This window comes from Vespula vulgaris, chromosome 15, assembly GCF_905475345.1.
Source record: "Vespula vulgaris chromosome 15, iyVesVulg1.1, whole genome shotgun sequence".
In the NCBI taxonomy this organism is placed as follows: Eukaryota; Metazoa; Arthropoda; class Insecta; order Hymenoptera; family Vespidae; genus Vespula; species Vespula vulgaris.
The window spans coordinates 4,405,001-4,417,979 of record NC_066600.1 but is presented as its reverse complement, the minus strand read 5'-3'; the positions used below and the strand labels follow the sequence as shown (position 1 = coordinate 4,417,979).

Below are 12,979 nucleotides of genomic sequence, written 5' to 3'. Positions count from 1 at the left end.
CGTAAGTACGTTCGAATCGTTCGGCTCTTTTGGTAATATGCAAATCTTTCCTTTCTCTCGTAAGAAAGTAGATCTTCGTAATTACAAAAAGAACGCGTTAGTCTGGTCCTCGAAGATTAATGATCTTCGTCTAGCCTATAAGTCATGGTTCTTCTTCTAGAATCTAATCTCGTTTAAAAAAAACTCTCATTTGTGGTGATGCATTATTATATAGACATATTCATAGACAAAACAATTATTGGATTGTTCAATAATTAACATCGAAATTATATAATAACATTTTAAATATAATATACAATATAACATAATATAATACGTTTAGTATATATATATATATACGTATATAAACAGTATAAACAATATCTAATAAACAATATAAAATAAATAATATATATAAGAAATTGTTTATTTTGTCATTAATAATGATAATAATACATATTATTATATCGAATAACATAATACATAATAAAACATATATAGTGTACTCTATATCTAAACAAACAACACTAATATTTTTGAATGAAAACTTCCACATTACTTTATTGGCTAACCAGATATTTCTGCATTTCTTTTTTTCTGTTTTTCTTTTTTATATACATACATATACACTCTCCCTCTCTCTTAGGTATACATTTTAATATCATACATAAATAAATAAACACGACACGTGAACATATTCAGACCCCAGGCAAACTCTGTTTACGTTTTGTCTATCTGTCGTAGCTCTCTCTTTCTTTTATCTATTTCTCTCTCTCTCTCTCTCTTTCTCTTTCATAAATATTGTAATATTTTAAGGACGTCTCAATATCCTTTGTATAAATCGGCGACGTAAACATTGGCTAAGCGAAACGATGGAGAGTCAGTCTCGTCTCATCTCAGCTCTCGTAAGAATCTCGATATTTCTAAAGTGTCAGTAAAAATAAAAGGTTCGATAGAAAAGAATAAAAAAAAAAGTTTTGACATAAAAACATTAATTTCCCTTTATTACGAATCGAGTCATTTCTTTCACAAGATTTATCGAAAAAACTTTTACAATTACAAGTAACAGTATTATCGTATTAGTAAACTATTAGGAATTATCGTATTAGGGATTCATATTGTAATAACAAGTGACCTGATTGGTTTGATCCAAATTTCTTTCTTTCTTCTTTTTTTGTATGCTTTTATATATTGAATTTTTTAATATTGTAACATTGAAAACGCACATCTTATACAATTTAATTTATTTTATTATGTATACATATTTTAATTATTAATTTAATTGTGACCGTCTAATATGTCGAATAAATTTGTTTCGAAATGAGATATTTCAATTTTTTAGGAAACGTTGATTATAATACTAAATCAAAAGAATATATATATATATGCACACTTATATATTATATATATTATATATATTATATATACGAATATATATATATATATATATATATATATATATATATATATTACACACATATATATTATATATATATATATTGTGTTAGGATGAATGAAAGTAGAATAGAAAAATAATAAAAAAATACAGTCGATTCATTTCGAAAGACTAATATTAAAAATAAAGTATTATATCTACAGAATGAAGCAATAATTTTGATCAACTTGAATATTTCCATCTTTTTTTTTACAGAAATAGAGAAACTTTATTTATCAAAGTCCTACAATATAGTAAGAATATCTAAAGGTCTTCATACGAAGGTCAATTATAATTTTTTTAAACAAAATTATACAATTTTTATTGCAATGTCGGACGCAATCTAATATGAACTATATAAAATTATTAGAGTATTATATATATATATATATATATATATATATATATATAAATTATTAGTTCAAAAGATATTTTAATTTAAATATTATTAAGAAAAGATACAGAGAAATGCGGCTGAAAATAGTAGTAAGAAAGTGATAAACTCTTAGCTTACCTTGCATTATTATATTGTGCTTACGTACGATAATGGTATAAGGTATATGCAAGATATGCGCAGAGTAAGCGCAGAGTAAGCGCAAAATAAGCGCAAAATAAGCGCAAATTAAGCGCAAACTAAGCGTAGAGTAAACGTAGAGTTGTTACTACGAAAGAAATTTCTTTTGTATTTTCGTTCATTCAAATTCGTGACTATTAATGAATCTTCTGTTTTTTATTTTAAATAAAGAAAAAGGAAATAAAATTTACACTAATGTATAATAATATAAGTTTTAACAATTTCATTATCTTAGTAAGAAGAAAAAGAAAAAAATTCGATTTAAAAGATTATCAACAAAATCAATTTTATTATATATATATATCGTATTATTTAATTTAATATATCGTATTATTTAAATGAATGAAGATTATAATTGATAACAATTACTTTGAAATCGTAATTGAAAACAATGTTTGTTTCAAGTCTATACGAATTTTAGGTTCAGAAATATTGCCTTAGAAAGATTTTCATTCATAATTCGTGCAGTACATCTTTTCGTAGTAGTAACAATGTAGTAATAGTATGAGCATGTAAATTTTCAGAATTTATATAGGTCAGTGTGTCAACGAGCTAATTGAATGAAATTGTATAGGTCAGTGGTTCAATGTAAACGTTTACACGAGAATATTTCCGAAATTAAGATTCGTACAGATTTGAAACAAACACCATTTTAAAGTATAATTTATTCTTTATTTGTTTAAATATTGCAATGACATACGTGATATAATAAAATCGAATTTGTTATAATTGAATTATTTTGAATTATAAAAAAATGATTGTTACAATTGAATTCGTAATAAGATAAACATAACTGTAATGAAATCACTTAAATTTTATTATTACAATTATGTACAATTTTTTTCTTCTTTTTTTCGTTTAAGATAAAAAATAATACTCGCCAATATAAAAATTTGAATGATCGAAAATACGAAAGAATTTCTTTCTCGTAATAACGACTTTATGCTTACTCTGCACTTATATTGCGCTTACATTGCGCTTACATTGCTCTTATATTACACTTACATTGCGGTTAGGTTACATCACTGTTATACGTAAGCATATAAATAAGATAAAAAATCATTACTTTCTTACTATTACTTTTTATTATTTTTACTACATTTTAGTCGTATCTTTCTTCATAGTTTCATATTTAATATTTAATATTTAAATTAAAATATCTCTTAAATTAATAATTCTTAGATATATATGGGTCAATACTTTTATATAGTGGATATCGACCTGCACTGTCTATTGCAATGAAAATCGTATAGTTCTATTTAAAAAAAAATCAGTTGACCTTCATATGTCCTTTAAGCGTCCTTCTATAATAAAATTGTTACTGACATATTATGATCTCCTTTTATACTGTAGGACTTTATTGTCCCTCCCTTTATATATACTCGCACATATATACACATATAATATTGATATTATTACGTAAAATACAAATATATATATATATATATATATATATGCATATAATATACTATATATATATACATATTATTATTATAAACTATTATTTTGAAATTCTTAATTTAGAAAAAATTGATATCATATAAATACATATATTACGATTCGATATATTCTATCATAATCACAATTTTCTCAAAATTCATTTAACCTTTTTTAATAACCTTATATCAAAATAAATTAATTCGATTATAAACGAGAAATTCCAGAAAAAAAATTCTTTAGTATATTATCGTTTCTCCAATGAGATATCTGCCGATAATAATTTAGTACTCGAGAAAAAGAAATGGGACACGTGCGACTAAGTATCCTTTATATTATTTCGATGGGAGGGTCTAGAGAAAAAAGAGAGAGAGAGAGGAAGAGAGAAAGGGAGACAGAGAGAGAGAGAGAGAGAGAGAGAGAGAGAGAGCGAGAAAAAAGACAGAAAGAAAAAGAAAGATAGAAAAAACGAGCTATAAAATTCATCGCTTCACCTCGATGAAACGGAGTCTCTCGTGCGCGCGCGAGTGCACACGAATCTTATCGCACCTACCTACCACCGACGCTTAATGGTCAGACAGTGGAAGGTTACATGAACCTTCGAACCTTAGTTTCATTTGTGTTTGTGTCTATCTATTTGTCTCTCTCTCTCTCTCTCTCTCTCTCTCTCTCTCTCTTTCATTCTCTATGTCTCTCTTTCATTGTCTTTCTGTGTGTGTGTGTGTATGTAGGTATGTCTATGTGCTCGCTTAACGGAGTAATAACGATCTTTAGGATGAATCGGTGGAAGTGCAATTTCTGCATTTTAAACGTACCCAACACACCGAGCAAGAGTTTTGTTAATACATAAGTCACGTTTCTGGCCCGGAAAAGATACTCATCGTTTTCTAGTAACCTACGAAGGGGGAAGGAGAAGAAAAAAAAAGAAGAAGAAGGAAAAAAACAAAATGGAGAGAAAACGACTCGATGCAATGAAATCGTTCGAATCTTCCTTTTTTTCTTTGTATATATTTTTCTTCTCGTTGCGGCTTTTTATTTGAATTTAACAACTTACAAATTATAACATTGATTTCATTATTTGTATTTTTGAAAGATTTATTTCATCAATTTATGTAACATATCATATCAATTGTTCCTAATTAAGGAGTTTATATTTTTTTATTTTACAGCACGAAATGTGTGTCCATGATTGAAATTAATTAAAAAATTATAGACTACGATATGTTTAGTACGAATATCGTTTATTCATTGATGTTTTCTTTTTTTTTCTTTTTGTTATTACAATAAACAAGAAATGGTTTACATAATAATTATAATTTAATAATTATTTCATATTCTCATTCATATTTCATTAATTTATAAATGTTAATTTTGCTATTTCCATCTAATTTAATTATCATATAACAACAGGCAATAATAATCACATCGAGTACTTTTGCAAACAATTCTTTATTCTATCTTCTTTCCTTCTTTTCTTCCACTTTAACTCGCTTAACAATGTTATAGACCTGAAATGTGGAAACAGAAGCGATTAAACAGAAACTTTAAAGCAAACAATATGATAAGAAATTCATATTTTTCTCGTATAAATTTCCATTACATATATATTACAAATATTTTACTCCACTGTGTCATCAAAATTAAGATTCTTTTCCGTTTGTTCTTTTTCCTTCTTTCAAATAAAATATTTAATAATCGCAAACTGGTTATTAGATTATTCCAAGGATTAAAGTTCGCTGCTTTTACTTTATACGATCTCTTTTTATCTTTCCTTTTTCCTTTTACGCCAGAAAAAAAGAATTAAGTTATATGAGGTTGAAAGAGTCAGCCAATAATTTCCCGATGGAAATCAGAATGAAATTCATTCGCCATAATCGGTCCTTTGATTTAGAATCAAAGTTTCCTTTTTCTTTCTCTCTCTCTCTCTCTCTTTCTTTCTTTTTCTCTTTCTCTTTCTCTTTCTCGTTTATTTTACTTGCTCTGCTCTCTCATCGTCTAAACTCTATCGCTAAACTCTGAACGGTAAAGTTCCTTACAAAACAACTACGCTTCTAGTAAACTCCTGCCAAGCGATTACGATTGTTCCGTGACTTCGGATTATTCTCCTGGTACCGTCTTAATGGACCTTTTCTACCCCCCATTTTCTTACGGATGGATTTTAATCGCGGCCGTGACAAACGAAAATTAAGGTCACCGGAAGCTTTTATCAGACCGACACGGCCATTATTTCGATATTTTTCGGCGGCGGGGGTGGGTCGAGAGAAGGATAGGAGTAGAAGGGGAAGGAGGAAGGCCGAAGGGTGGGGGAGGGTTAGACCTCGAAGTAGTAGCCGATAAATTCCTAAGAGATCTTCGTTGCATGAGAAAATCTCGTTCATCGAGGCAAAACTCGTAATAAATTTCCGATATCGTTCGCCCTCGCTCTCTGTCTCGTTTATTTTTAGAAATGCTATACAGAGAATGACTTAACAGCTTTTTTTTTTCTTTTTTCTTTTTTCTTCCCATTTTTTTTTTCTTTTTTTCTTTCTTCTTTTTTTCTTCCTTTTCAAACTTCACTTTCGGAAAAAGAATATTTTACGGAAGGAACCTCTGTAACAGAAACTTGTAAAAGCATAATCCGCTGACCCACAATTAACTATCTATATAGTTGTATTTTAGAATATCATGTCAATTTCACCGGTGACCCGGATAAAATTTCTATTGCTCCGTTTTCGACGATTCAATAGGTAAACGATAAAGTTTAACAAGTCGCAAGAATGAATTATATTGGGGCATATACTTATGTATAATATATAATGTACTGTATATTTTTTTCTTTTTTTTTATTATGAAAATGAAAAGCGACTCGTACGAAGTTCTGTGTATGTGTGTATATGTGTGTTTGTATATGTGGTTATGTATAGTATAAAAGGGTATAGGTAAACATACACAGAGTGTTCTATTTTAATAAGCTCACGAGAATTTCATTGAAATATGTAATAATGGGAAAAGGTGTTTGGATCAATATTAAGACATTTAAAGAATTATAATACTCTCTCTCTCTCTCTCTCTCTCTCTCTCTTTCTCTTAGAATTGCAGAAGTTTTTTCAATTAATATCATAATTAGAGAGAGAGAGAGAGATATTCAATGAAATAAAAAAAATTTTTCTATAGATATTAATCAATATTTACTTTATTATGCTAATTTACTATTAAACTATTTTCTAATAATATTAATAATATGTTATATACAGTAATATTTACTTTATTAAATATTAACTGTTAAACTACTAATGATTTTAATAATATTAAAAAGAATATATTAATACTATAACTTATATTTAATGTTTACTACTAAACTATTAATAATTTCAATGATAATAAAAGAAAATTAATACTCATTATATTAAATACTATTTCACTATTAAATTGCTCATAATACTTTATGTAAATATTAATATTAATTACGTTAAATACGTAGTTACAATAAATGCAATTGTTAAACAATACCAAATAATTATATATTAAATACTATCTCTCCGTATATATTTCTATATTAATTATCTCAGTTGACTCCGTGTCCTTTCGTTCGTCGTGATTTCACGATAAATAACTAAAACGACGCTCCATCGCGCGTAATAACGATGGAAAATGGATAGAGAGAAGTGGAAGAGAAAAGGAAATAAAGAAAAAAAAGGGAGAAAAAAGGATTGAAAATGAGATGTGGCGTGAGAAGCTCGTTAAAGGTTCCCTTTAAAAATCGTGTTGCTTTAAGTCGAGTACCATCGAGGTAGCAGTATTTGCAGGCTACTCAATAAGCATCATCAAAGACACACGAGAAAAGCTTTACTCCAAACAGATACAACGTGTCTTCTCATTTGCCGTGGTTCGTATCGTAGTAGCGTGAAAAAAAAAAGAAAAAAAAGGAAAAAAAAACAAACAAACAAATTCGAATCTTTCGTTAGCGTGAAAAGAAGAAAGAAAGAAAGAAAGAAAAGAAATAACATTCGAATGATTTCTCGGCTTTTCTAACTGATATTTGCCGATTAACGATTCTCGATGAACTAATATCAATCGGTAAGAAAAATTTCAAGGAGTTGACAAGAAAACAAAAAAAAGGATTTCTCTACGTTGATAATACGATTTATCTCGAGGAAAAAAGAGAAAAAATAAATAAAAAAGGAAAAGAAATAAGTAAGTAAATAAATAAGTATCTATATAGGGATTTCTATCGTGGAGATTGGAGGAATATAATAGCGAAGAAATTAAGAAGGTGACACTTCGATTAGCACGATAAGATCGAGAATAGTAGTGGTGGTAGTGGTGGTGATAGTGACGATGGTGATGGCAGGGTAGTGGGGAGAATGGAGGGTAGCAGTCGGTTGATTGGCCACGAAGCGAATAGAACCGACGACGTAACGTGCAGCTTCGAGACAATTTGTTCTTGCTACAGAGCGAGGATATAACGAAAGGAAAACGATATTCGCTTCGTTAATCGAGTAGCCTCGAGCTCTGCTTTCGAGCAAAGAAGAGCAAGAAGAAAGGAGGAAGAGAAAGAGAGAGAAAGAGAGAGAGAGAGGAGAAAGAGAGAGAGAGAGAGAGGGAGAGAGAGAAACAATGAGAGAAGAACCCCGATACGAATTAGTTGAGTTTCAGTTTTTGTTCCGAGACTCTAAGCTTACCTCGAAATTCCTTCTTTCATTAAAAAAAAGGAAGAAAAGAAAAAAAGGAAAGAAAAACAAAGAAGAAAATATTCCACAACTCTTTTTAAAATAGCGTGACGTTTTTTCTATCATTATCTATATATGTATGAATATTATATATATATATATATATATATATATATATATATTTGAGTATAATCATATAATTTAAACTGGCATAAAGTAAAATTTTCGTAATTTTTATAAACGTGTAAATCATTCGTATCCGCAATTAAAAAAATCAGAATTATGGTAAATCTTTTAACGATGTTTTAATATCTTTATTTAAAATACATTTATTAATTTACGAGAAGATTAGAATGTTTGTATATTTTCATTTTATTTTATTTTATTTTTCTTTTGTTCGATTTCTCTTTTTTTCTTTTCTTCTCAAAAAAATTATCAGAAACATTGTGTTTGTGCGTGCATACGTGCGTGTACGAAAGCAGCGCTTTTTAGAATCGCAAGAAGAACGTGAACGAATCGTTTCAGAAGCGAGTTTACTTTTGTGAACCGAAAAACTTCAGAACGGACGCGATAACGAATCGGACGTGTTTCTAACGATAAAAATACCGAACAACGGGAAAACAATTGGACCAGGTTTTAGAGTGTGCTCGAAATGATAATAGTGATGTCGGGAGGTTGAGAGAAAGATAAGGGAAGAGAAATGACGAGGGATCCAAACAAATTTTTAACGAGGAATACGACGATAATAAAAGTTCCTTTGTCCTCGCATGCAATTAGCGTGCAAGAAAAGCGGAACGATTAAATGTTTCGTCTCTGATCTTCGAAGCGTACGTGTATTACGCAATTTTTATATAGATTAAGATTTACACAAAGACAGACATCTTGTTTCTCCGTGTGTGTGTCTACTTATATGGGTAGAATATATATATATAATGTATAATATATGTATGTATGTATAATATATGATATATATATATATATGAATGTATGTATGTGTATATATATATATATATATATATATATATATATATATATATATATACAAGATGTTCGGTAACAATTGAAGTAAAATTTCTTTCCAACTTCTAAATTTAACATTAAAAACAAATGTTTAAATTTAATATTAATAAAAAACGTTCTTTAAAAAATTCTTTGAACATTTGTATTACATGGTATTATATTTACTAGATCAATATGTTCAAATATCTCGTAAAATAATTTGTAATTGGAAAAAGAAAAAATGTTTGGCAAATTGATTCGAAGGGACTGATTAAGTAAAAAATAAAATAGAGAAAAATAGAAGAAAAAAAAAGAAAAAAATACAAATCAAAGATTATATTTTCTAAAACAGTGGTCATAGATATACCTTTTAAATGAAATACTTTCTTTATTGTGATCACTGTAAATAGAAATATCATAGCAATTATATAATAGCATTTGTATCAATGATACTACTATATTATGTTATCTTAGAATTTTATTAAACTTGCAGTATATATTAAATATACATTGAAATATAAAACGGTGAACAGAATTTCACAAGCAATATATCATAACTGAGATTTTGCGGTATTTGTGAATATTCCAATTTTACTTGATTCACCCAGTATATTTAAATGAAATTCTAGTGGGTATATTAAAACGAAACACCTAGTGTAGATATGCATACATACATACATACATACATACATACATGCATACATACATATATGCATACATATATACATATATACATCATACAAATATACATACATATATACATACATATATACATAGATGCATATATATATATATATATATATATATATATATATATATTCCGATAAAGTTAAAATCACTCGCAGGATCCACAAAAGACAAGGACGAGAAGTTTTACGGTCATATCGAACCTTCTGAGGTCTCTCTTTCTCTCTTCTCATCGTGTTTGCTATGCCTCCTATCTCTTTGACGTCAACACTGTAATTTCCAATTCGTTCGATCGTCGTTCTAATTAAGGTTACACGTTATCCGTGAAAGCTTTGTGAAAGCATAGCCGCGGCTAGGAGAAGGTGGGTAGCGATGTCGCCGCCATCGCGATCACACAACTACGAGGATTTCTCTAAATAACGAAGAGAGAAAAGAGAGACAGAGAGACAGAGATACACAGAGAAAGAGAGAGAAAGAGAGAAAATCTGTAGGGAACCTTCATAAATTTTCTTTGTCGGTCGATAAACCGTGGACAATGCGAACAATGCGTGACCTTGATTTTGAGAGGCAATAGGAGAGAAATTTTGTGACTGAGTGGGTGAGTGTGGTGTGTAGTTTGGTCTGTATGTATGTGTATATATGTCTGTTCGAAATTAAACGTGCCCTATCGATGTCGGGAAGATACGATGAGATTGAAGAGAAGAACGATGACGACGATGAAGATGCGGTAAGAGAAGAGAGGAAGAACTTGCACAACACAACTCGTAGATGATAGCATTGTATGTTAAGGAAACCTTGCGAACATCTAATTATTAATCTAGGTTGTCGTTGTCGTCCTCGTCGTCGTCGTCATAGGCAACCTGAGTGTTAACTCTACCGATTCAAATTACGAAGTAAATTGATTGATTAGACTTAACAAACGAGCTGATCCATTAACTTCATATAACTTTCTGTGCGTTAAAACAAAGAAAAAAGAAAGGAAGAAAAAATATTATTTGATCTGAAAGTTGATACCGGTTGGAACATGATAAATCTTTCTATGGACCAAACATTCCTAGGTGATATTTAATATCAATTACTCTTTTTCGTAAATTCCGGACTAAGTTTTTGTTTGGTTTCAGATTGTAAAATTACAAGTGTGATTATTATACAAGTTTAACAAGATAATGGAAAAGAGTAATTGATTTTGAAAATCATCTTTCGAATCATTTACACGTTCAAAGACTTTTGACACGTTCTTTCGCAGTATAACGATTAAACTAATCCGGCAAAAAGAAAAAAAATAGGGACAAAAAATATATATAATAAAAGGAGACTCAAAAATTATAGACAAACGTGATTTCGAAGTTACATCGCGTTATAAGAGGAGTTAAGGAAAACTGAAGTGAAAAAGTTCAAGATAACTCGACTTGTTGAACTTCGGGAAAGCAGACGACAAGATCCTGTTTTAACTTTTATTTTCCTTTTTGATTTTAGAAACGTTTATTCCCAGCATGAGTTAATAATGCACTACATATGTCAGAGTTAGGATAATCAAATATATGATAGCCATGCCATAAGAAAAAAAAAGAAAAGGAGAGAGAGAGAGAGAGAGAGAGAGAGAGAGAGAGCATCAATCCTTTCTTATTATTGAAAAAAAAAGAAAAGAAAAAAAGAACATATCTGCTTATATTCCCAATTAAAAAATTACATTAAGCTAAGTATAATTCCGGATAAGAATTTCCGTTCCTTTTATGGTTATTTACCCTATCCTCGTGTAATAAATTTTTTATAGGATCTCTATTTATGTATATACATATATACACAAACTTTCTTTGGTATAGGAGGATGCGCATGAACAGAGAGAAATAGAGAGAGAGAGAGAAAGGGAGGGAGGGAGGGAGAGGGAGAGAATGAGACAGAGAGAGAGAGAGAGAAAGAGATACATCGGGCGTAACATCGATCTGATGTATCGCTAATGAACGGCAACCTGAACGGTTTCATAATCAAAGCCGAAAGGAACTCATAGAGGTTCTCTTATTCTATCTAAGGTTTTCGAAAGGAGAAGAAGAAGGAGAAGAAGAAGAGAGAGAGAGAGAGAGAGAGAAAGAGAGAGAGTAAGAGAAAGAAGATCGAACAAAATAAGACGATGGATCCGTATCAAGAGGAACAGCAACGACAGCAACGACTGCAGAAGCATCGTCACCAGCGACAGCTGGTAATAGAGACAAAGTTCGTTGACGTAAAGCCGATTAAGTATCGCGTCGTTCGTGCGAGGATTGTCCTGTGATCGGCCTGATAGACCTGTTACTGGAAAATCGAAAGAGATAGAGAGAGATAGATATAGAGAGAGATATATATATATAAAGAAAGATAAACAGAGATAAAAGATAGGTCGAAGAGTTAGAAAAACGGCTGGACGATGCATCACAGTGGAGGTGTTGGTTACGGCAGTGGCCCTCAAGAACGAGTACATCAGGTGCCTCGTACTGCTACCCAAACCGACAAGTATCCCTTCGAGGGTTATCAAGGCCAGATACCGGATTGCTGTGCTGCTGCTGCGGCTGTCCAGGACCCCTATCCTAGACCACCGAGCGGTTACGATGGCAGGTGCTACGATGAATATCATCGTACGACGCCTTATCAAGACGATTCCTATTCTCAGGTAAGTTATTTTCTTCTTTAGATGTTACATATCTTTTTTAATTTTCATCTCTTTTTTTCTTCCTTTTTTCTTCTTATTTTCTTTGTTCTATATTTTCTTGTTTTTTTTTTTTCTATTTTTTTTCTTGTATTCCTTCTCGTTCTGTATTTTTCCGCGCTTGATTCTTTTTGGCTCGTTCAGAAAAAGAAAAAGGAAAAAAGAAGGAGAATATAAAAAAGTGGAGGTTGGTAGTAATGTAATTTAAAGTAAAATGGAGTGAGAGCCGAGACTTGTTTAATCAAATTTTTGTGTCTTGATAAATGATAAAGTTTCAAATCAAATAATACCAGCATACGATGATTTCGTTATTTATATATGTATTTATATATGTATTCGTTTATGTACTTACGTTGTATATTTTTTAGATTAATATATTTGTAAAGGTATTTTGTAGGATAAAGGAATCGGGTAAAATTTTGTTGTAAAATAAGTTTTATCGTATATCGTTTTTCGCTTTTATTTTTGATAAATGAAAAATCTCACCTTCAATTAGTAACAGCACTTTTGGTGATTTTTTTATTTATTATCCGTCTATA

The 12,979-nt window shown here is 30.1% G+C and overlaps 1 protein-coding gene across 5 annotated transcripts in view; it reads left to right on the top strand.

Moving 5' to 3' along the window:
• LOC127069409 (dipeptidase 1-like) overlaps positions 1-12,979 on the top strand; it is a 129,489-nt gene that overhangs the window by 57,184 nt on the left and 59,326 nt on the right. For 3 of the 5 annotated variants that reach the window (XM_051006401.1, XM_051006403.1, XM_051006399.1), the window contains exon 2: positions 11,791-12,404. In XM_051006401.1, the coding sequence (XP_050862358.1) occupies positions 12,162-12,404 (243 nt within the window). In that variant the 5' untranslated portion in view covers positions 11,791-12,161. Of the gene's footprint in view, positions 1-9,952; positions 12,405-12,979 lie in introns of those variants that run through there. The other 2 variants (XM_051006402.1, XM_051006400.1) reach the window with 2 other exon arrangements.